At 44.9% G+C, this 25526-nt stretch overlaps 1 protein-coding gene across 1 annotated transcript in view; it reads left to right on the plus strand.

Moving 5' to 3' along the window:
* Nucleotides 1–5977: 5977 nt before the first annotated feature.
* DMBT1 (deleted in malignant brain tumors 1) overlaps nt 5978–25526 on the plus strand; it is a 106284-nt gene continuing 86735 nt past the window's right edge. Inside the window, exons 1-2 of the mRNA XM_050803012.1 lie at nt 5978–6046; nt 15643–15672. Of these exons, the coding sequence (XP_050658969.1) occupies nt 5986–6046; nt 15643–15672 (91 nt within the window). The 5' untranslated portion in view covers nt 5978–5985. The remainder of the gene's footprint in view (nt 6047–15642; nt 15673–25526) is intronic.

Genomic DNA, 25526 nt, shown 5'->3' on the forward strand with positions numbered 1-25526 from the left:
TCCCGCCTGAAATGGCTACCCCTGGCTGGTGCTTTGTTGACTTTGTTGTTGGACCTGTAACCAGGGTTTCTCTGCTCAGTTCCAATAACCCCCTTGGAGAGGCAGCACACTGTGCTTCACCAACCTCAAGTGCCTTAATGGGAAAGAGTTGCAAAATAACTTCGGGAGGACAGTGATTGTTGGTGAAGCAAAATGGCTCTTGGGATCTGGGGTGGAGAAATGAGGGTAGTACAGAAGGTCTGGGAGCGGGAGTCACAGCTTCAACCTCCTTTTATTTTCCCCCTTTCCTGTAAACCTCCCCTGAACTGCTAGTTGCCTTTGTGATTATAACCAGGTCAGTGTAGACCTAGTGTTGCCATTAAAAATATTCTCCCTTCACTCTTTTGGGAATAGGCCACTTACCACCTTCTGTAGAGCTTATGTCAAAAAATCTGCACTCTTCCTGATGACCTCAGAGCCAGTTTTCCTTCTCCACCTATTCCTTTGAATGGTTCCAAATAGCAAGACGTCCTTTGGTGGAGGGGACTCAAACCCATCATTTGAATGGAAACATAGTCTTTTGGTGGGAAGGGGAAAGATTCAGCATCTTTTGGAAAAATACCAGGTTTTGGGGTCAGACATCGATTTAAGCTCTGGTTCTGCCAGTTTCTGGGTGTGTGACTTTCAGCGAGTTACTTAACCTCTCTGAGCCTCAGATTTCTCATACCAGGGGCAGTTAATAGGTTAATGTGATGCCCGGTCCAAAGTCGTCCTTCCTACCACAGCTACTTTCTATGCCATTGCATTGTTCATTTCCTCCATCATTCTTACCACAATCTGAAATCCTTCTCCCTACTGATTGATTTCTTGTCTGTTGTCTGTTTTGCCTCCCTGTGAGGACAGGGAGTGTGTCCATCTGGCATCAGGCTGCAGCCCCACTCCCTAGAGCAGTGTCTGGCACATTGGAGGCATTAGCGTGTATTTGCTGAATGAGCAGATGAATGAACAGCATTATCCTTTGGCAAACACAGAACTCACTTGAACCATCTGTGCAGAGGGGCCTGGTCCTCCTCTTCCAGATCTGCCCACGCTCATCCAGTCAATTCAATCTGCAGATATATATATATTTTTCTTTTTGAGATGGAGTCTTGCTCTGTTGCCTAGGCTGGAGTGCAGTGCCATGATCTCAGCTCATTGCAACCCTTGCCTCCTGGGTTCAAGCGATTCTTCTGCCTCAGCCTCCTGAGTAGCTGGGACCACAGGCATGTGCCACACTCCCAGCTAATTTTTTAGTATTTTTAGTAGAGACAGGGTTCGCCATGTTGGCCAGGCTGGTCACAAACTCAAGTGATCTGCCCACCTTGGCCTCCCAAAGTACTGGGATTACAGGCGTGAGCCACCGTGCCTGGCCTGAATGCAGATATTTCTTGAGCATCTACTACTATGTGTGAAGCATTGTTCTAGGTTCTGAGTATACAGCAATGGATAAAACAGACAAAAATCCCACCTTGTACAGCTTGCATTTTAGTCAGAGCAGACAGGCAAAAGAATAAAGAAGTGAAATAGAAGGAGGCCAGATGGTGAGGAGTGCTGTGGGGAGAGGATGGGAGTGTTAGGGAGTGCTAGGGAGGAGCAGTTGGTAAGGCTGCATGGAGGAGGTGCTATGTTAGAAAAACTCTGGAGGAGGGGAACGAGTGAGTCTCCAGCCATTTGGGGAAAAAGTCTTCAGGCAGAGGGAGCAGCGAGTGCAAAGGCCCTGGGCCTGGATGATGGTTAGAGTGGGCAAGGGGGAGAAAGGGCAGGGGTATCTCATGCAGGGCCTTACAAACCATGGGGGGGCTTTGAGCCTTACTCTGAGCAAGATGGGAGGCATGCAATGGGATTTGTGTGTGTCGGGGTCCCTAGAGGGCTGTTTGTTGCTGGAAGATTCTGTGGTTGGATGGCATCCTGATGAACGTGGAGCTCATCTGTCCTTCAGATGGGAGGCAGCAGCTGCTGTGAGTGCTGTCCTGGACACGGTCTCAGCTCTGCGTGTCATTTCCCCTCTCTGGACCTCATCATCCCCAGCTGGAGGCTGAGTGGTGAAGGAGAACTGGCTCATCACCAGCCCCCGTTGAACCACAAGACTTCTTTCTGGGGACCTCTGGACAGCATGGGTGAGCCGCTCACCATCCCCACCTACAAAGTCATTGCCTGCCGAGCACCTGCTCTGCCTGGGGCACTGGAATTACAGAGGGGCAGCAGGAGACAACGGGTCTCAGCTTGGTCCTCAAAGCCCAGCAGGGAGGTGTGGGGTGGTGGGGGCAAGGGGGAGTGGGTGAAGGAGGGTAGGAAGGGGTCCCCTTGTAACTGATTGGGAAGACCGGCTCTCTGAGCAACAAAAATGAGTGACATTATAAATATCAGATACACAATGTCAAAAGATTGTTACAACGATAACAATGACTAGCAATTACAGTGTGCTACTCAATGAGGGTACAATTATGGTGTGCTACTCAATGAGGGTACAATTAGAGTTTGGGGTCAGACTGACACCGGAAGGGGAGCCCTGGTCACACAAATTATGGGTTGCAGGGACTGGAAGGCAATCAGCAGCTGCCGGAAGGTGCTACAGCCCTGACCCTTCCCACCAGGTTCCCGTCCTTCTGTCCTCCTCATCTCTCTGTCAGGTCACCGGCTCCTGGCTCAGAAATCAGAGAACCCTCAGAGGTGGGAGGTGGGAGGGGCCCTGGGCTGCCTTCCCGATCTCCATCTTCCTCTGGCTTCCCGGGGCACTGGTCTGTGGGTAGAAAGAATCTTTAGAAAACGGAGAACAACGGCCTGTTTTGGGAAGTCTGCCTGGGACCCCAGCTCAGCTTCGTGGCAGGGATGTGTGCCTGGAAGCCCCAGGGACCCTGCTGGGCCTCTCAGTGCCCTGTCTTATGAAGGGAGGGCTTGGCCACCCACAGGTAATCCTCAGCTCTGACAGCAGGTGGCCCTAGGGGAAGGGCCTGGAAGGGGACTCCCTCACCACAGTCAGGAGATTCCACTGCCCTGTTTGAGGTTTTGGGGCTTCCCCATGAATTCCAATTTAGGAAAGGATTCTGTAGCTTTAAAAAAAGCCATATATGGCCAGGCACAGTGGCTCACGCCTGTAATCCCAGGACTTTGAGAGGCCGAGGCAGGTGGATCACAAGGTCAAGAGATCGAGACCATCCTGGTCAACATGGTGAAACTGTCTCTACTAAAAATACAAAAATTAGCTGGGTGTGGGGATGCCCGCCTGTAGTTCCAGCTACTCGGGAGGCTGAGGCAGGAGAATCGCTTGAACCCGGGAGGTGGAGGTTGCAGCGAGCTGAGATCGCACCACTGCACTCCAGCCTAGCGACAGAGCGAGACTCAAATAAATAAATAAAAAGCCACATATGACCCTTGTAGGGGGCTCTTCCCCATGAAGACCAGTCTTCTGGTGCTGGGATTTAGGGGCTTGGTCCGACCTCCTGGAGTGTGCTATGGGGAGCCGCTTAAAATTGCCTGGGGGAAGGTGCTTTGCAAATGGGGCCTGGGTGCCGAGTCTCTGAGCTTTAATGGGCTTCTCTTACTTCCTGTTGTTCTTCATGGCAGTTCTGGGATGAATCAAATGGAACTTTGTGGTTGTGGTCTTCCACCCCATGCTGTTTAAGCAGATGCTTCTAACCAGTAGGCAGGGGAAGATGAGGGTCCTCTGGGAGGGGCTACTGCTGGAAGGGGTTGTCCCCCCGGAACCCTTCTCTTCCTCCAAAGAAAGACCTTTCTAAATGGTGTCTTAGGAGCCACAAAATGGCCTTGGGACAAGATGGGGCACCTGACGGTGAAGCCCGAGGACCCACACAGTGTTGGCAGGTGGCCCTCAACCCCATTGTCTTCTGCCCGCACGCCCGGGACCACCACATCCTTCTTGTTCCACTGATGTCACCCATTTCCCACCTGGGATGCCTATCTGGGCTGGCTTTGAAATGACAGCTAGCCTTCACCGTTTCCTTCTTCCTGGTGTCTCGTGAATAAAAAGCTCACAAGCCCTTGTTGTCTTAGGATCTTTTCTGCTAACCAGCGTGGACAAAGGATGCGGTCAAAACAACAAAAACGGGGAGGTTGCACAGTTCAGAAAATCCCACACATTCTCAAGAAGGGTGTCCCTGGCAAGCTGAGAGATAGCTGGGACATCACGCTTTCCTGGAGGGGAAGGCTCCCCGCCCCCATTCCTGCACAGCTGGGAGAATCTCTCCCGTTCCTCCTCCAGTCTTCTCACTCTCATTTGCTGGGCTGACCCCTGCTGGTATTTCAAGACTGTTTGGTGCCACTGTCTCTGAGGGATGGCCTCCGTCATCTGATTTAGATGCTTTTCTTTACGTTCTCATAGTGGCTTGTGCTAATACTTGCTACCCCCTGTTGAAATTGTCACCAGGCCGGTCTAAGACCAGGCAGTCTGCTTTTGTCTCAGGACACTTATTACCCCTTCCTGTTCACAGGTATTGAGTATTCTTACCATCATCTTTCCCTGCTGTGCTCACGGCAGACAATGCTAATCTATCATGACACTCTGAGGATCCCAGACCCAGCTGCATAATCATTCTCAGTCCAACACTCCAGGAACCAAGGGATCACAATCCCCTTCTAAGAGGAATCCAGCGTGTGTCTGGTCTTGGGCATTCCCTGGTAGGTGAGTAACCCTGTTCTCTCATCACTCAGTGCTTATCAGTTGCTGATCTGGCAGTAGGAGGATGAAACACAGTCAGCCTATTTTGTGTTCCTGTTCTCCTCAAGGGGTGAAGAGGCACCTGGAAACAACAGGAAGAGTTGTAGGATTAAAAAGGAAATCAAAGATTGAATGTAACTTTCATCTGGATGAAGCCAAAGGCAGACTTCCAGCCCTAAATTCTGACTGGTGGCTGACACAGGACATAGGTTCATGGTACCCTTCTAGAATGCAGCACAGACTACTGATGAGCAGTGCATGGCAAAGAAGCCAAGTGTCATTTGATGGCCTCAGCCTCTCAGCTGAGAAGCAGGGCACAGCTCATCCAGGCTAGGAAAACAGAGGCAAGTCCTGGAAAACTGCCTGCCTTTAACTAAGAGTTACTGGCCATCAAGTGTCTTTCCCAAAAAATAAATGTCAGGCAACCTTCTCAGTAGAGTGTGTGGGGGGATTGTCAGACTCTGGTGATGACTTCTGAGGGTCCCAAAGAGTGAAGTGATATTTACATAGCAAATTCAATGAGGGGGATTGTGTGCAGTGTAGGTGGAGGTTGGGGGCAGGTTTTGTAGGTTTGCCAAGCTCCAAGGGTCATACAATGTGCATGTCAAGTATAAGAAATCAAAGCCGTGGAAATGGTTGGAGGTGGTTCAGTTTGAGGTCATGTGTTTCTCAGCTCCTGTTGTGGAATTAGTGTGAGACCCAGAAGACTGTGGCCAAAGTTATTATGGACTCATGGTCTCCATGGAATCATCCCTCATGCCTTCTGCTCTCTGATCACATCCACACTCATGTCATCCTCATTCTTCCAAGGTGAGGTTACTTGCACTGCACAGGGGCTGATGAGAGAATGTCCTGCCAGGAAAAACCATCCCAAAGAGATTCTTTCCCCCTTGGCACTGTGTCTTGTATTTGCTCAGCAGCCCACATCCTGTTCTGCTCCAAACCTTGGGGCAAACTTCCCACAGGTTAATTTGAACTCCCCAAGATTAAAATCAAGCCCATATTCAGGAAACACTTAGGAGTCTTCGAGGTTCACCTAGAAGGAAGTTGGAAATTGTTCACTTATGTCAGTGCATTTGCAGTTGGGCAACAGCCAGATTGTTCATATGGCAATCAATCAAACACACCTAAGTTTTTCCCACAGATTAGCCATTGACCGTTAGCAAAAGCCCTCACTTCCTTATATTGATTTATAGCAGCAGTGGAAATATGCCACCCTAGAGGACACACCTCCTTTTAGCTAGGTACCTATAAATGTCAAGGATTTTCTATTCAATTAAGAACCCAGCAAAATGGGGATCTCCACGGTCATCCTTGAAATATGTCTATTATGGGGACAAGTTCTATCTACAGGTATTACGTTTAATTATTATATTCATTAATTTCTCTCTTGCAGACTCAATCATGGCAAATTATATATACTGGTTTCCATTTCAAGGGAAGTTTTATATCAAAGAGTGGGTAGCCCTTTGCTGATAATTCTAATTGTTTGCAGGTATTTGGGAGGAATGGCTCTTTTTTGTTTTGTTTCTGGCTGAGAAATATAAATGGTTGTAGTTAGAAAAAGCCAGTCATTATGTCAATGTTTTCAGTAAGTCATTCAACTAAAGGAATGATTGATTGGTCTTAGAAAAATCCCTGAAGTTCAGGAAAGGTGGATGTGTATTATTAAAGAGGCCCTCAAACTTTGCAGCAATTGGTTAAACACACAATTTGTGTGCTATGAAAATGGACAGAAAGGATGCCCACTGTAAATGCCCTTTATGCGGCTTCTTTCTACAGGTGTGTCTGGCTTGATGGCTAATATTTGCCGAGCAAAATCAGGTCAAGTAATTGAGCACAGACAAAATCATTAAGATTCCAAGTTTGTCTTGGAATTCCAAGTTTGTCTGTCATGCACAGCTTTAAACAAACACTTGAAGCCCAGTCACTCAAGCATAGCTGTATGTTCTTAGAGTCAGATGATAAACGTGAGAGAGCCATCGGCAGAGTGTGCTGATTGCTGAATCTCAATGGCATTTTGCAGAGATACTAGGGGAACAAGTGATTCTCAGTTTCCCTATTCTGTCTCTCTCTCTTCCTCTCTCTATGCCTCTGTCTGTCTCTCTCTCTGTATCTTTCTCTCTTATCTATTGTGTAGTTATTATCACCTTTTCTCTCCCCTCTCTCTCCCTGTTTCTGTCTGCCTCTCTGTTTCTCTCTTTCCGTATCTTTCTCTCTTTCCCATCTTTTGGGCAGCTATCACCTTTTCTCTCTCCTTCTCCCTCTGTTTCTGTCTCTGCCTTTCTGTCCCTGCCCCCCTCACCGTATCTTCCTGTCTCTCTCATCTATCAGGCAGTTATTACTTTTCCTTCCTCCTTCCTCCCTCCTCTCTGTTTCTCTCTCCATCTCTCTTTCTCTTTATTGGGGAGATGTTATCACCTTTCTCTCTGTCTCTCTCTTCAACTATTGGGCAACTATTATCACCTTCCTTCTCTCTCTCTCTCTCTCTCTCTCTCTGTTTCTCTTCATCTATCAGGCAGCTATTACCACCTTCCCTCCCTCTCTCTTTTTCTCTCTCGCTCTTTCTCCTCATCTATCAGGCAGCTCTTATCACCTTTCCTCCCTATTTCTCTCTCTCTCCCTTTGTTTCTATCTTCCTACCTTTCTTCCCTCCCTTTTGCTTTCTCTTCCTCTCTTTATTCATTTCTTTCTTCCTTCTTCTATATTTCCTACTGCCATTTTTTTTTTCTTTTGTGTCACCTTTTGCTAGATTTATGAATTTCAGGAGACAGGTAAAAACCACCTAATTTTCAGATAACTTCCAGAACTCTCACTCTCCCCCTAGGCTCAGTGGGGGAAGCTTTGAAGATTAAGGTTCATTTGGGAGGTTGCTTTCATGAAAGCAGCACCCCAAAATCCAGCCCTCACACCCGGGTGGTAGGGAGCAGGCCCACGCCCTGTGATGAGCGTGTGGAGGGGCTGGGGGTCACCAGACCCAGGACCTCAGGGGAGTGGAGACTGGGCATCCTCATCCTGCCTCCATCAGAAGCATCTGAAACTGGGAGGCTGCGTCCTCAGCCCCAGCTCTTGTCAGTACCGAGTTCACCCTCCAGATTGTCTCTGAACCATGACATGGAATTCGCGTCAGCCACTGCAGATGGAGTGAATTGCCCTGTCTTTATCCACAAAGGAACAACAGGCAGCAGTGCTGTTGGATTGAGGAAATTTGTAGTTTGCCCATGATGTTACGTGCATGCATATGGACAGACACGCACACATGTGCAAGCAGGCCTGTGTTTGCCGTTCAGAGGTGGGAATTCATGCTCTCTGAAATGGACCCGTATTCTTTTATTTAAATTTGCTAACATTCCTGAAGTTAGGAACAATTATTTCTACATTTCAGGTGGGGGAACTGAGGCTCAGAAAGGTTATTGACTTGTCCAAAGACAGCACTGGTGAGTGGCTGTGTTAGGGCTTGAATCTGGATCAAATTCATTAGCATTCAGATGACAGCTCTGGCCCTCTGGCCCACTGGCCCTTGCTGATCCTTGCAGGGAGCTGAGGTGATGAACTGAACCGTGGCGTCTTACTCAGTGCTTGGAGCCTGGTCACAGAGCTTTGCGCTGGAAGTACCAAGGTGGCAAGCACCTGTCAGCTTTGGTCTTCACACAAACTCTTGAGAATGCCCAGGTTTGTGCTGGGCAGGAAGGGCTGTGGTACCCACTGGCTGGCCCCAGCAATGCCCCTCCTCTGCCACTTGCCCGCTGTGGAGCCTCTGCGAGTCTCAGTTTACTCATTTATAAATGGGGGTTATGTTCCAACCCATGCAGTGTCTGGCACATGGACAGAGCCTCAGAACCATTTAGTGTTGCTACTCTAGACATTTTCCTCATGTTTTATCCAAAAGCAGCTTCCTAAAAGTAATGTGAACTCTTGAATTGGATCCTGGAACAGAAAAGGAAAAACTGGTGAAATCCAGATAAAGCCTGGAGTAAACTCAGTAGGAAGGTACCTGTGTTTGTTTGTTAGCATGAGAATCACTTGAACTCAGGAGGCGGAGGTTGCAGTGAGCTGCGACTGTGCCACTGCACTCCAGCCTGGGTGACAGAGTGAGACTCTGTCTCAAAAAAAAAAAAAAAAAAAAAAAAAAAATTAATAAATCATTTTCCAGAAGTGATTCTTACTTCTACCAGGAAAAAACAAGAGTAGCAATTCCTGCACTTTCACCAGCTCTGAAGTTACTGTTCAAAAATCTTGGCTGAACTGCTGGATGAAAAAATGCCATAGAGTCATTTAAGTTTGCATTTCTTAGTCTACAGTGAGAGTGAACATTTTTAAGCCATCTGTACTCCTTTTCTTTGAATTGCTTATGTATTTTGTCCAATTTTGGGGAAAGTTAGTGTTTTCTTTATTGATTTATATAAACTCTATATATTTGGGATACTTATACTTTGCCATTATATTGATGACAAATATTTTCCCAGTTTGTAGTTTGCCTTTTAATCTTGATTTTTTTCTGCACACATATTTTATATTTTTATGTAATTAAATATACTGCTGTTTTCCTTTGTGATTTCTGCAATTGATTTTTTTTTTTTTTTTTTTTGAGATGGAGTCTTGCTCTGTTGCCCAGGCTGGAGAGCAGTGGTGTGATCATCGCTCACTGCAACCTCTGCCTCCCGGGTTCAAGCAATTCTCCTATCTCAGCCTCCCGCGTAGCTGGGACCACAGGCGCCCACCACCACACCTGGCTAATTTTTGTATTTTTAGTAGAGATAGTGTTTCACCATGTTGGCTAGGCTGGTCTCGAACTCCTGAGCTCAGGTGATCCACCTACCCCAGCCTCCCAAAGTGCTGGGATTACAGGCATGAGCCACCACACCCAGCTGATTTCTTCTATTGATTTTAAATCTAGAAATTTCTAACAGGAATCAGATAAAAATGTAACTAGTTTCTTATTTTTGTGCCTTTAAAAAATAGTTCTTGAGTTCTGAAAATTATTTTACTTTCTGGTGTGAGTTATATCTGACTTAGGTTTTTTCTATATTTTAATTTTTATAGCTTTAGTTTAGTTTATCTCACTTTATTTTACTAATTTTGAGCAAATGTTTTTGAACACTGACTACGTGGCAAACACTGTACTAAACACTTATGTTTTCTGATTTTGTCTTCACAATAACCTTATGAAGTAGCATAATCACCCTTTTACAAATGAGGAAACGAAGACTGAGGAGGTCGCATGGCTTGTCTGTGTTCAGAGAAAAAATATAGGGCGGGTCTAGAACTTGAACCCCGGTCACCTGCCTCCCAAGTCCATGGGGAACTCAGGTTCTCCCATCCCATTTCCATCCTCCTAACACCCTGCCCTGTCAGTATTTTTTATTTTTCAAGAATGTATCAGTTATTTTTAGCCTATTCATTTGTCCTGGTGAACTTTAGAATTATTTTCTGAAAGAACTAGTCAAACAAAGAAAAACCCTTTGATAAAAATTATATGAAACCTATGAATTAGTTTTGAATGATCAACATTTCTATGCTCAGTGTCGCCATCCAGAAACCTGGTTCTTCTCTGTCTGCCATGAGGCGCTCAAGAAGTTTTGTAGTTTGTAGCTTAATTCTTAGGAGGTTGTTTCGAAGGAGTAGTTCGTTCATAGTGTCTCTGCCTCCTTAGTGCTAATTTTAACCTGGACCTTCCCCTTTGCCTGGCTTTCCTCTGCCCATCCTGCCTGGTATAGCTCAGTGATTGACTTGAGGGTCAATCACATGTGACCTTCTGCTGTCCTCCTGAACATCCGTCCATTGGAGCCCTTAGTTTGCTATGCTCTACTTGCTTACCTGCATGTTTGCTGCAGCTACTAATTGCTTATCTGTACGTTTCACTCACTAGAGCCGAATTCCAAAGGGCAGTGGAGGCGTCGTATAATCTCAATATTCTCCCCGCCTGGTGGAAGAGCATCTATTATAGCCACAGCTCAGTATGTGGTTGTAAATGAATTCTTCCTTACCACACTAATAACATTGCTGCTACCGTTCCCTTTACACATGCTGTAGAACAGCATTTTTCAAGCTTAGTGTGTGTTAGAATCATGGGAGTGCTTCTGAAAACAGTGTTGAGTGCCACCTCTGAAGTTCCTGACTTTGTAAGTCTGGGCGAGGCTAAGACTTTACATTTTCATCAAGTCCCCAGGTGCTGCCTGATGCTTCATGGAACCCACTTTGAGAATCATTTCTCAAGAAGAACTCTTTTCTTTTTTTTTTTTTGAGACGGAGTCTTGCTCTGTCGCCCAGGCTGGAGTGCCGTGGTGCGCAATCTCGGCTCACTGCAAGCTCTGGTTCCGGGGTTCACGCCATTCTCCTGCCTCAGCCTCCCAAGAAACTGGGACTACAGGCACCCACCACCACGCCCAGCTAATTTTTTGTGTTGTTTAGTAAAGACGGGGTTTCACCATGTTAGCCAGGAAGGTCTCGATCTCTTGACCTCGTGATCCACCTGCCTCAGCCTCCCAAAGTGCTGGGATTACAGGCATAAGCCACTGTGCCTGGCCTAAGAAGAACTCTTCTCTAATGTAATTGAGACAGGTAGTTGATGGGTTATTCAAAAAAGCTGTTTAAAACGGGAAATCAGAAAATAGGATCTACACACTTTAGATGTTTCGTTTTAACTTAAAACATGTAATCCATACATTGATTCCCTAATTTGTTGATGTAGGCATTTCTCTCTGCAGGGATCTTCAGTAGTTCTGCAATGCTTTTCTGGCATAAACCACACCCATTATGCATCATCTATTATTTCTAATTTTAGTTTCTCTAAAGAGGAACCTGGCATTAAAAACATTTGCAAAGCAAATAAAAGTGCAAAAGTTCTGTTGTTTTATTTACCTTTCTTCTACTTATTTTTATTTTCTTTCTTCTACTGAATAAACTAAGTTGCTAAAAAGCATTCTGCCTTATCTTTATAGAAAGACATCTTTCTTTTTGTACTCATATTTCATTAATGTATTTAATATTTAATTTAATTTCATGCCAAGTACCACTGGCACAAGTACGTTTGGGACTCACATCTGACTCTAGATGACCACGCATTGCAGTTGGTTGGAGTGGAAACTGCCAGGTGTGCCAAATGTGCTTGGCCCACCCACACTAGTGCTCAGCAGGTTACAGAGGTTGAAGGGCTTCAGTTGACCTGGCTGGGGTTTAGCTAAAGGTCGGTGAAGAGAGCTTCCTGCCTATTGCCACCTCTGGGGTACCTTTCATCCAGAGTTAACAGATTCCTCAAATAAAAATACAGGACACCCATTTAAATGTGAATTTTGGATACAAAATAATTTTTTTTTGTATAAGTTTGTCCCATGCAATATTTGGGACATACTTACATTTAAAAAGTATTTCTTGTTGATCTGACATTCAAGTTTAACTGGACGTCCTGTATTTTATCTGACAATCCTATTTTTACCCCGTTTTCTCTTGACACATGTCTATATCTCCTTCCATACCTACGTGAAATATCCACTTCTCTGGGTAGTTCCTGCTCAGAGGGGCCCCGTGAATTGCTCCCTCTGATGTTTCCACTTCTCCTCTACTCTGGGCCCCACTTAGGCCAAAACCCAATTTATCAGGCACCAAACTGTGTCTGCCCAAGTGGCCTGTGAGCTCCGGAGGGCTGAGTCTTACCTTTTAGGACAAATTCCTTCTTTTCTCCCTGACGTTTAATGCTTCATGGAGCAGTCAGAGATTATTCCATATTCACTGAGTGACTTAATTAACAAGTGACAAACCCAGTGAACCCCCAAACTAAAATGTAGTGTTGCCTCCCTCTCCTGCTTGAATTAAGAAGGGTGTCAGATCTAACTCTTGTTTTCAGCTGACCTCTCATTTGGCCTTTTTGCTTTGCAATTTCAGCAGCAGTAAGCGTGAGACACGCCACAGAAACTGGTTTTCAGGAGACTCGGGTGATGACTGGTAATGCTATATCTAAGCTCTGGGGCTGGGGAGTGGTGCTGCCCAAGACTACCCCCAAGGAATCAGGAGGGTCTGCTGCAGAAAATCCTGCTGGGTTTTGTTTTAAAAGAAAATACATATATAGACATATATGTGTACATCTCAAATATATGTCTTTTTCTGATATATATATATATATATTTATATTTGAGACAGGGTCTTGTTCTGTTGCCAGGGATGGGGTGCAGTGGCCTAGACATGGCTTACCATAGCCTCGACCTCCCAGGTTCAAGCCTTTCTCCTCCCTCAGCCTCTGGAGTAGCTGGGACCACAGGTGCACACCACTATGCCTGGCTATTTTATTTTATTTTATTTAACTTTTGTAGAGACAAGTTCTCGCCATGTTGCCCAGGCTGGTCTGCAACTCCTAGGCTCAAGCAATCCTCCTGCCTTGGCCTCCCGAAGTGCTAAGATTACACATGTGAGCCACTGCATCCAACTGCTGCTAGGTTTTAGACATAGGGCAGGGAGAACCTCCTTTAATGGGGTCACCAATGTTGGGCCCTTCAGCCCCTTCCTCCTTCCAGCTGACAGGCCCTGGGCCTCCATGCCCACCCCTGCCTATGCATACCTCCTGCCTCTGATCTCTGCCCCCAGGCTGCCCCACTGGGTGTCTGGGGGATTGTACCCAGTCACCAGGGCAGCAGAGGCACATGAGTACAGCAGCATCTAACTGAGGACCTTTGGATATAATCCCTTATTTTTTTTTTCTTTTCTAGAATTTGCAACACATCTTGAAACCTCTACCCTAGTTAATACTTCAAATGATAACTGCCTCCACTCAGTATTTCCTCATCTTATTATAGTCCTGTGTGTGTATGTGAGCACCTGTTTGTACAAAAGCATAGGCCATGAGTTGGGTCAAATGTTTCAAATGTTAAAAAATATATAGCAGAAGGCAGAAGCGTGAAATGGTTAAGAGCAATAGCTTGAGGACATGTCCTGCTCTGTCACTTGCGAGTCAGTTGACGAGCAAGTGGGTGACCTTCTTGACCCTCAGTCTCTCCATGGAGTTGTGTTGAGAATGAGCTAAGATGATACGTGTGAAGCTCTTGTACATGATCTGAGGTTCCCATGTTAGCAGATGCCCAAAATCATCTGCCATGAGTAAGCTTTCGAGATTGGCACCTTGGGGCATGAGGGACTGGGGAGAAGAGGTATCAGGAGTGTGGAAGTGTGAAGCGCAGGGTTACAGGCACCTTAGAAGCAAGCCTAGCTCTCCCAGTGATACCTGGAGGGCTATTTTGTTTCCTGAAGGGAGCCCATCTGGAGTAATTCCCATCACAGTGCTGGGCTCACGTGGGGCACTTCCATTGGCGAGAAAAGGAGTTGCCGTGGGCAGGACAGGTTCTTCATAACTGGAACCTTACTTGAAAGGTCAGGCCAGAGGCACAGTAGAACTTGAAATTGATGATGCCATGCAGGCCCCCTCAAGACGCAAGGTTGGCCAAACTCTACTGAAGGGTCAGGAAAGTCGAGCTTAAGTTCAAACAGGAAAACACGCTGAGGAATCTGGGTTTCGGATCGTCGGTTCTTTTTGGGGTCCTTGCTCACAGTGTAGGGCAAGGGACAGAGAAGTGAAGTCTCTGTATCTCCCTCTAGATTTGACCCTGAGGCTGGTGAATGGAGGTGACCGGTGTAAGGGCTGGGTGGAGGTCAGGTACCATGGTTCCTGGGGCACCATGTGTGATGACTTCTGGGACATCAATGATGCCAACGTGGTCTGCAGGCAGCTCGGCTGTGTCAGCCCCGGGAAGTGGCTGGTTTTGGCCAGGGCTCAGGGCCGGTTGTCCTGGATGACATACGCTGCTCAGGATATGAGTCTTACCTGCGGAGCTGCCCCCACAATGGCTGGCTCTCCCATAATTGTGGCCACAATGAAGACGCTGGTGTCATCTGCTCAGTTGGGCCTCGAAGAGATAATGCAAATGTGTAGCACAGGGCAGAGTAATAATAGTCATTATACCTATTCCTCCCTAAACTTCAGTTTCTCCAAAAGGAAAATGGAAATAATACTAATATCTTGGGTAACTTATTTTACCTCTAAGTGCTTCAGTTTACGTCTCTATAAGCCAAGAGGAAAAGCCCCACCATCGCGAGTTGCCATAAAGACAAAATGAGATAATACAGGTGAAATGTTTAAAACACTGAGTAGTAGAAATTGTACAATCAGTCATCATCATCATTGATATTACTATAGTACCTAACCCTTGCGGTTTGCTGACTTTGTGCCAGTTAGTAGGATGAGAATTTCATCTGCATTGTCCCCTTTAATTCTCCCAGTAACCTTATGAAAGGTAGGAAGTCTCAATAAATGATTATCTCTGTCATTTTATGGGAAAGAAAAGGCATTTTCATCGCCCATTGTCTCTGTCAACACATCACTTGACGTTTTAGAATTAAATGACCAAGTAATTGCTGATCTGAACTTTTAGCAATTTCATTCAGTTCATTTAAAGCTAGCAAATTAATTCAAAGCTCTCAAACTCAACTCCTCAGGCCTATAAATACAAGCTGGATGGGCTAATTTTTTCAAAGAAATAAGAAAAGCAACGAGTCCCACATTTGTGCACAAGCCTAATCTGCTTTTCCACTGTGATGAAGGGTTGATTGTATTTTAGTAAAATAACAAAGTATCTTCAGCAGGAAATATACAGGAGCAAATGTACAAGTTATTACCGAGTGTTTCATTAAACTTATTTTTAAGATATTGAGAGCCCTTTTTTTTAAATCGCCACATTTCCTGGGGCTGGTTTAGTATTTCGCCTTGTATATGCTAAAGACTCAGGAAATTGTTATCAATTTGAATTACATTTCAAAAACAGACTATAGATCTGTTGATGGTGATTTATGTGTAGCCTCTACAACTCTAGTTCACAGCCCACTGTATTGGTTTGAAGGTGGGTGTTTTGGTCAGGATTCCTGTGGGTGAAACACATGTGTCTGATTTTTCTTTTATTTCTTTTCAGCTTCTGAATCATCTCATCTCACAATACCCAGTAAGTACTTTGAAAAGAACATCCTGTATTAGTCTATGATTTTAAAAAATCCTATATAGTTATTTATATCTTAAGAATAAACGCTGCTGCACTGAACTTTAATGAATGGTACAAGGACTGAGTAAAACTTTGATTTGTGTCCCTTCTTGAAATACAAAGGCAATAGAAACTTCTTTCAGTACAGCATAAATGGATTATAAATTGTGTTCTTTTTCAATGTTATTTTGTCTCTGCCTTAAACTTCAGTGCACGTCAGAATCAACTAGAGTATTTGTTCGAATAGGTCCTTGGAATTCCTCCCTCCAGAGACCCTGATTTGGAGGGCCTGAGGTGAGGCTCAAGAATCCTCAGTTTTATAGAACCACACGAGGATGGTTTGCAGACCACACTTTGAGAAACCATCCTGCATGGCCCAATACTGAATTAAACTTTGGTGTCTGCAATGTAATTTTGGAAGCACTACTTTGCTCAGAATTTACAAAGAAAGTGACAGAAGGGGTGTGTGTATGTGTGTGTGTGTCCTTTAAGTGCTGCCTACTTTTATTTATTGTCAAGTGAATTTAAATTTTTAACATTTTCCCAAACAGTTCTTGGCTACATCGTAAGTTTGACTTGTTGATATTAAAGACTTTTTCATGAGCAGATTGGTAACACTGAACCTTTAACATTGACTTCTCAAAATGGCCTCGACATCCTTGCCACCTCATCTGGCGAACCCCAGTCCTCCTAGGAGCCTTCTAAGCAGGAGAGCCCACAGCTTGGGAACACGTTCCCTGCCTTCAGGGATGATGCATCAACTGATCACACAGGCACAATGACAAAGTGTAAAAAGTGCTGGAGCCAGAGGTGCATGGCAGGAGAGGTGTGAGCAGCCCATCTGGGAGAGCAACCCTGAGGAAGTCACAGGGAGCTGAGGTCGGGAGCAGGTGCAGGAGTAGCCAGGCAGAGTGGGGAAGGAGAGTATTTGCCTCTTACCCCAGGCACTATTGTTAGGAACTTGAAAGAAACAGACATGGACTTAGGTTGACTGTAGCCACTGTCCCCCAGCAACCATATACTCTCCTCCCTGCTCAGCTACCCTAATGTGTATCTAGTCAGGGTGATGCTCTGATGGGAGGTTCTCCTGAGGTCCCATTTCTCTGTCTGTGTTCTTGATACACTTGCTGAAGCTCTAGGGAAAAAGACTGCTGATCAGTGAAGTTTTGAAAGTGGTGCTTGCCTTTGGTGGCGGGAAAATATTGGTTTTTGGGGATAAAGGGGTGAAGAGCGGGTGTGTGCACAGCTGTGGTCAGTCTTGGTTCTTATTTGCTTTCTAAGTCCTTGTCTAAATCTGGAGGGAGAGGGCAGGGGTAAGTCCGCAGATATAATCAATGAGGAAATCTCTGGGGAGCTCATTCTTGGTCATGTCTCGAACCGACACATTAAGCAATGAACAATCCACCACTACATCCACTTTGTGGCATCCTCTACCTCCTCCACACTATCCCCTCGGGCTGTCCCCATTCACTTGGGGACAATGAGACTCCATGGCAAGGGCTCACATGAGGCTCCCATCCACAAAATCCTTAAACCGTGCTGAGACAGAGGCAGACTATAGGGCAGAAAAGATAGTTCCTGAGAGTGTGAGATAAGCTGTGTGCTTGTGGTGGATGAAGGGGAAGGGCTTACCACCTCCTTAAAGATGAAAACTGTGAGGATCAAAATGGTCTTATCTTGAATGGTGCTGCAAAGTCAATAGTAAAGCAATGTGGAGCTTTGGTCAAGGCTGCTGGGTGACTTCCCATTGAAGACCCACCTCTGGTGGGCTATGGAAAGTAGGTTGGCATGGACCACCTTCCTTGCATCAGCTAGAACCACAAGGAGTGGGTTGGTAGCAGACAGTGGTTTTGCAAGAGGCAGTACATGGGAAAATGGTGGACAGGGATGTTACAATCTGTGTGTCCTTGCCTACTCTGTAAACATCTGTGCCTCAGTTTCTCATCTATAAGTGCAGATGACAGGGTTTATGGGAGGGTTAAAAGTGATAACATATATAAATAGTAAAACGTTATTATCTTCAAGAAATTATGAAGACACAGTAAGTCTTCAATGAATGTTTGCTTAGGTTCTCTTCCCGTAGTGCTCCTCCTCTTAGGCTTCTCTCCCAGCATCATTGGAGTAGCCTACTTGGTAGATATGGGCTGGCTTGATGATACCTTGCCTATTTTTATGTTCAAGCTCTTCATCAGCAGGTACATTTCTCACCTTCATGAGATTTGTGGCAGTGACTAAGTCCAAATGGAAAGGCACCAGAACTCTTGGAAAATGCTTAGATCTTTGGGAAATACCTTGACAGATCTCTTTGTGGCTTCTGGTTGGGCCATTCTGATGGCTTAGCTATGTCGGACACTGATCCCCAGTGGTAGAGACCAGCCTATCTCCATTTCCTGGAAAACAAACAAGTGGAAGCTTCTCTCTTCAGACAATGTACCACCATTCCTACAATGGCAGCTGGAGTAATCTATAGCTATGTGGTTGATTCTTGGAAGACTACAAATTGGTCTCAATATGTGCAGAAAGGTCTATTCAAAATGTGTGGACAGCAGAACCAGGAACAACTTCAATGTTCTGTTCCATGCGGTGGATGAGCCTTGTCAAGGTTCTGGAGCTCTGAGTTTCTGAGCTGGATGAGTTTGACTGCCATGGGATTAAGCAGGATACTTGGGGCCTGGCAGTGGGAATTGCATGGTGTCATGTAGACTGTGTTTAAATGACAGAGTGTTGAATGGAAGGCTCTCTCAGGCACATCTGTCAGCTTGTCCTTGAGTGTGGGAGCAGGGATGGCATGTCAGAAATGAGGTGGGGATGTTCTGGTACAGATGTTCCCTAGTTCACTATCTTTGTTGAAAGAATGTTCCGGTTTCTGGTTTCTTTTTTTATTTTATTTTTAAGTTTTTTATTATACTTTAAGTTCTAGGGTACATGTGCATAACGTGCAGGTTTGTTACATATGTATACATGTGCTATATTGGTGTGCTGCACCCATTAACTCGTCATTTACATTAGATCTATCTCCTAATGCTATCCCTCCCCTCTGCCCCCACCCCACGACAGGCCCCATTGTGTGATGTTCCCCTTCCTGTGTTCAAGTGTTCTCATTGTTCGATTCCCACCTATGAGTTAGAACATGTGGTGTTTGGTTTTCTGTTCCTGCGATAGTTTGCTGAGAATGATAGTTTCCAGCTGCATTCATGTCCCTACAAAGGACATGAACTCATCCTTTCTTATGGCTGCATAGTATTCCATGGTGTATATGTGCTATATTTTCTTTATCCACTCTATCATTGATGGACATTTGGTTCCAAGTCTTTGCTATTGTGAATAGTGCTGCAGTAAACATGTGTGCATGTGTCTTTATAGCAGCATGATTTGTACTCCTTTGGTTATAAACCCAGTAATGGCATGGCTGGGTCAAATGGTATTTCTAGTTCTAGATCCCTGAGGAATAGCCACACTGTCTTCCACAATGGTTGAACTAGTTTACAGTCCCACCAACAGTGTAAAAGTGTTCCTATTTCTCCACATCCTCTCCAGCACCTGTTGTTTCCTGACTTTTTAATGATTGCCATTCTAACTGGTGTGAGATGGTATCTCATTGTGGTTTTGATTTGCATTTCTCTGATGGTAAGTGATGATGAGCATTTTTTCATGTGTCTGTTGGCTACATAAATGTCTTCTTTTGAGAAGTATCTGTTCATATCCTTCACCCACTTTTTGATGGGGTTGTTTGTTTTTTTCTTGTAAATTTGTTTGCCTTCTTTGTAGGTTCTGGATATTAGCCCTTTGTCAGATGAGTAGATTGCAAAAATTTTCTCCCATTCTGTAGGTTGCCTGTTCACTCTAATGGTAGTTTCTTTTGCTGTGCAGAAGCTCTTTAGTTTAATTAGATCCCATTTGTCAAATTTGGCTTTTGTTGCCATTGCTTTTGGTGTTTTAGACATGAAGTCCTTGTCCATGCCTATGTCCTGAATGGTATTGCCTAGGTTTTCTTCTAGGGTTTTTATGGTTTTAGGTCTAACATTTAAGTCTCTAATCCATCTTGAATTACTTTTCGTATAAGGTGTAAGGAAGGGATCCAGTTTCAGCTTTCTAAATATGGCTAGCCAGTTTTCCCAGCATCATTTATTAAATAGGGAATCCTTTCCCCATTTCTTGTTTCCGTTGGGTTTGTCAAAGATCAGATGATTGTTGATGTGTGGTATTATTTCTGAGGGCTCTGTTCTGTTCCATTGGTCTATATCTCTGTTTTGGTACAAGTACCATGCTGTTTTGGTTACTGTAGCCTTGTAGTATAGTTTGAAGTCAGGTAGCGTGATGCTTCCAGCTTTGTTCTTTTGGCTTAGGATTGTCTTGGCAATGTGGGCTCTTTTTTGGTTCCATATGAATTTTAAAGTCATTTTTCCAATTCTGTGAAGAAAGTCATTGGTAGCTTAATGGGGATGGCACTGAATCTATAAATTACCTTGGGCAGTATGGCCATTTTCACAATATTGATTCTTCCTATCCGTGAGCATGGAATGTTCTTCCTTTGTTTGTGTCCTCTTTTATTTCATTGAGCAGTGGTTTCTAGTTTTCCTTGAAGAGGTCCTTCACATCCTTGTAAGTTTGATTCCTAGCTATTTTATTCTATTTGAAGCAATTGTGAATAGGATTCACCCATGATTTGGCTCTCTGTTTGTCTGTTATTGATGTGTAAGAATGCTTGTGATTTTTGCACATTGATTTTGTAACCTGAGACTTTGTTGAAGTTGCTTATCAGGTTAAGGAGATTTTGGGCTGAGACGATGGGGTTTTCTAAATATACAATCATGTCATCTGCAAAGAGGGACAATTTGACTTCCTCTTTTCCTAATTGAATACCCTTTATTTCTTTCTCCTGCCTGATTGCCCTGGCCAGAACTTCCAACACTATGTTGAATAAGAGTGGTGAGAGAGGGCATCCCTGTCTTGTGCCAGTTTTCAAAGGGAATGTTTCCAGTTTTTGCCCATTCAGTGTGATATTGGCTGTGGGTTTGTCATAAGTAGCTCTTATTATTTTGAGATACGTTCCATCATGAATGTTCTGGTTTCTACTGTGAGTTTCGTCTTCATTTTCAGGGATGCGTAGCCACGTGGTTTCAGTGGCCCCCTTCCTAAGCCATCAGGGCAGCTGGGGGAGCCCATCATGGAGCTCACATTCAGACTGTTGAGGCAGGTGAAGAGGTTCTCTGACATACAGCAAGTCCTGTCACTGGCCTGTTGGTTCCATTAGAGAAATTCAAATCTCTGAACCATGATTGTCACTGCTATCAGGACCCACGTTTACAAAGAATCTGAAGAGCCGGGCATGGTGGCGCATACCTATAGTTCCAGCTACTCCAGGGCTGGAGGCAGGAGGCTCACTTGAACCTAGGAATTTGAATCCAGCCTGGGCAATACAGCAAGACTCTGTCTCTAAAACTAAAATAATAATCTGTCAAATGCCTTAATCCTCCTTTTACCAGGAAGTAAAAAGAAAAGGAATAATGAAAGAAAGTTGTTGGATTGTTAATAAAAATTTAAACATAGCAGACCTTTTTGTATCACATAGATTTTGGTATATAAACATCAAAAAAGACAAAAGAATACCATCACAGGTCTTTTTTTCTAGCAAAATAAGATGATTGAAGTTCTTGCTGTAAAATATCATGTGATGAAATCCCTATCAAAGTGGGTAAGAGTACTGTATTTTATTTTTGTCCTTAGAATTGTATCATTGGCTCCTGGATTCTTGAATTTAAGAAATTCATCTAGGATATCATCATCTGAGGACTCATAGTCTGAGATTTTTGTTGTACAATCAATTCTACCATTATTTGTATCTGGAGTGCTATATCTTGTATCTTTATGTTCCTCTTCTGGTTCATCTAATTATTGCAAAAACATCTTCCTTTGTCAGTTTTCTTCTCTTTGCTATCACAAGTAGAAAATGAAAAAATTCTAATTCCTAATTGCATTCAATGAAAGCTAAAAGCAGACTATGAAGAAAGTATCTCTAGTCTTAAAAAAATCTTCTTGAAAGATAATACAATACTTTGGGCATGGAAGAATTATGACTTATTTCACTCGTTCATCTTCCTTCTAGGCAACTTGACCATTCTATCATTTTCTTACTATTTAATAATTGATGAATAATGATGCAATAATTTATTGGATGACAAAATAGTGAAATGTTTCAAGATATAGAAAAAATAAAATCAGGAGCCAATAATGAATCTTGGATTTATAAAAGGATCTAATGGATTCATATGGTGATTACAAGATAGAATGAGTTTTATCCTTTAAAAAAATGAATAAATGTTGTCTCTGATCTTTGAAAGACCTCTAAAATATATAAAAGTTGTGAAATATCAACAATCACAAGTATAGTTAGAGTTGCTCAAAAAGAAACTCAAAAGCTACAGTTGAGTCCGACGGACCTTGTCCAGCCTCACTGAATATAAAGATCCAGGGATCTCTAGATTTCCATTTGCTTCAAGATAGAATAAAATGTTTTCAGGTTATGGGTCAGAAGGAACAGAATATCTGACACTAACATATTTTCTTATTTAGGGGGCATCCGAGTGGTTGTTGTCAATGCCAGCTATACTCATATTTCAGACTGGACAACCAGCTTAAGCTGTCTTCTCTTGTCCAGCCCTTCTTTCCAAGCATAGATTACATCCTGTAGCTATAAGCTGTAGCGTTAGGGGCCTAGTAAAGAGACATATGTGCTTCATTACATCTAAAATGATCGAACTCCTCATATCCAATCCCCTTGCTTTAATCTGCTATTGCAAAATTCATTTAGCAAGAACGTCGGAGACACACAAACCCAAGATTGAGCCACAGCGCCCTCTGGTGTGATTGCACGGTGAAGCGAAAGCCAATTTCTGTGACTCATAGGAAATCATTTCTAAACAGTGTTTCTAAGACGAATTTGCGTTCTTTCCAGGTGAGTGGATCCCAAGTACTGCAGACTACGATAAGACCTTTTCTTCATTCGTCTTCCCTGGTGGGGTTGGCCAGTTCTCCTCTGCTGCTGTTGGCTAGCTGAGGCTGAGCACAGCCCAGGTCACAGAGCAAACACCCGCCTTGCGAACGCAGGAATGCCGGGGAGACAGGAGACGTGGGTGCCAAGACCTGGGGCGTATCCCAAGTGCACACTGGGTCAATCCCAGCTGTCGTTCCCCTTCCTCTTGTTCTCTGACTCTCAGTCATTTATCAGATGAGGTTAGCTTCAGTTTGGTGTGAGGAGAGATAGTTGAAAATAAAGGTCAGTACCTTTTCTTTCTTTCTTTCTTTTTTTTTTTTTTTTTTGAGGCGGAGTCTCGCTCTGTCGCCAGACTGGAGTGCAGTGGTGCAACCTCGGCTCACTGCAATCTCCGCCTCCCAGGTTCAAGCAATTTTCCTGCCTCAGCCTCCAGAGTAGCTGGGACTACAGGCACGCGCCACCACGCCCAGCTAATTTTTGTATTTTTAGTAGAGATGAGGTTTCACCATGTTGGCCAGGATGGTCTCGATTTCTTGACCTCGTGATCCACCCACCTCGGATTCCCAAAGTGCTGGGATTACAGGCGTGAGTCACTGTGTCCAGCCCACCTTTCTTTTCACTAATAATGACAGGTATCTTGAAGATAACTAAACTCTACCAAGTACTTGCTATATACCATGCGTAAAATGATTTTCATGTATGAAATGAATGGATATATTTTAAAAATACTTAAAATATCACCTGGCACACAGTAAGTGCCCAACTAATGCACATAGTGAGTGCTATTGTCATGAAATCTTCCCAAGAACACTTTGAGGTAAGTAATATGATTATGCCCATTTTGCAGATGGGAAAACCAGGGCACAGTTAGCTAATTTGTCAATATTTCTATGTCTAAGATTATGTGTCTGGTGAGTAGCAGGGCAGAGATTTGAGCCTAGGATGGGTGCCTCCTCCTACCCCTGTCCTGGTCTTTGACTTTGGCTAAATGTCCCCGCCTCTCCAGTGAGAGTGTGCAGACTTTTGTGCCTAAGTTTGATTTTTCAGGGTCTTCTATGTGTTCACTTAAGATGACTCTGCTCCTGGGCCCTTGGCCCTGTTGAGGTCAGTCCCTCCCTTTCCAAGACATGACTTGAGAGATCCAGAAATGGCCTGGGAAAGGCAGCTTTCTGACCAACACCCAGCAAGGGAGAGTCTGAGGCAGGGACACTGAGCACTTTTCTGGAAGGACCATTCACAGGGTGACCAGGAGGGGGCGCATTGCCCCGCTGCACCTCTAGGTTCATCTCTGTACCAGAAGAGGTGCAGATGGCATAGAAGATAGCGTGTTTAGCTCCTAAGAGGAGCTCTTCCGAATAAGGCCTCAGGTCTGAACAGGCATCTCCTCCGTGGATTATGTCCCTGAATCTGGGGAGGGACAGAGCATGGGAGGTCCTGAATGTATTTTGGGGATGCCCTGAAGATGGTGCAGCTGGCCTTTCCTCCCTCTGGGAGAAAAAGCAACCTGCCCCCTTCCCTTGCATCCCATTCCAGCCTCTCACTCTGTGACCACAAGTTTCTCATAATCTCAAACTCACCATTGAAAAGCCACACCCAGGATCTGGCTGGTACTCTCAGGATGGTGGGCTGTACCCCTCAGGACCTGTGCCTCTTTTCCTCACACCATCAATGCAGCTTACCCCAGTGGGTGGTCTAGTGGCATTGTGTCAGGCAGGAACATGGTACTTATTGACTTCCCAGCATGGCCAGCTCTGCGGTGGGAAGCAGGCTGTTTCAGCCCCTCCCAGGATAGGAGGCTGGAAAAGTAGGTCAAAGCTTGCTCTTGGACTTGATCCTGATGGGACTGGAGAGTGTATTGAAGCATTTTGAGCAAGGAATTGAATTGAATATATTTGTACTTTGTAAAGATAAAACTTGAAGACCACCTGGAGACTGATGAATCCTCTTAGCACTGAAATGGGCACAGAGTAAGCACTCCATCAATGCTGGTTGAATCAATGAATGTGGATGGACTAGAGAAAGGAAGAGCAGAGACGGAGGATTCAGCTGGGAGGAGGCCAGGTTCAAGGGGATGAAGGCTTATCCCAGTGAAATGGCAGTGGGAATGACAAGGAAAGAATGACCTTGGTGATGTTAGATGTAGGACGTGAGGAGAAGGAGGAGTCGAATATGATGCCCTCGTTCCCAGCATGGTTGATGTGGAGCATGATGACATCCTTAATTCAAATGGAGGGAAGAGGCTGTGTTGAGTTTGGGATGATGTGGGGGATAGGATGGCCAGGAGGCCACTGAAAATGCTGGTCTAGAGCTCAGGGCTGGGCTGTCAGGGCTGAGTCAGGATCAGAGAGGTAGATTTGGGGGTCTTCTGGAAAGTTCTCAGAGTACATGAGGTTCTCCAGGGGGAAAATACAGAATGAGAAGAGGGCAAAGACAGAACGTGGAAGAACAAGGATATTTAAGGTCCTGTGGGGAGAAGGACTATAAATAGGCAGGGTGGTGAGAGGAAGAAGGGGGAGTGAGGTGGGTAGGGATGCAAGTCAAGGTGGCCAAGAGCACCAGGATAAGGGCTTCTCGCTGTGTCACTGCAGGTCTGCCTCTGAGACTGGTGAATGGAGGTGACCTGTGTCAGGGCCGGGTGGAGGTCCTGTACCAAGGCTACTGGGGCACTGTGTGTGATGACAGCTGGAATGCCCAGGATGCCAATGTTGTCTGCAGGCAGCTCGGCTGTGGCTATTCCGTGTCAGCCCTGGACGGGGCCCACTTTGGTCAGGGCTTGGGAAACATTCTCTTGGGTGATGTGCATTGCTCGGGAAGGGAGCCCTAC

The sequence above is a fragment of the Macaca thibetana genome, chromosome 9, assembly GCF_024542745.1.
Source record: "Macaca thibetana thibetana isolate TM-01 chromosome 9, ASM2454274v1, whole genome shotgun sequence".
Classification (NCBI taxonomy): Eukaryota; Metazoa; Chordata; class Mammalia; order Primates; family Cercopithecidae; genus Macaca; species Macaca thibetana.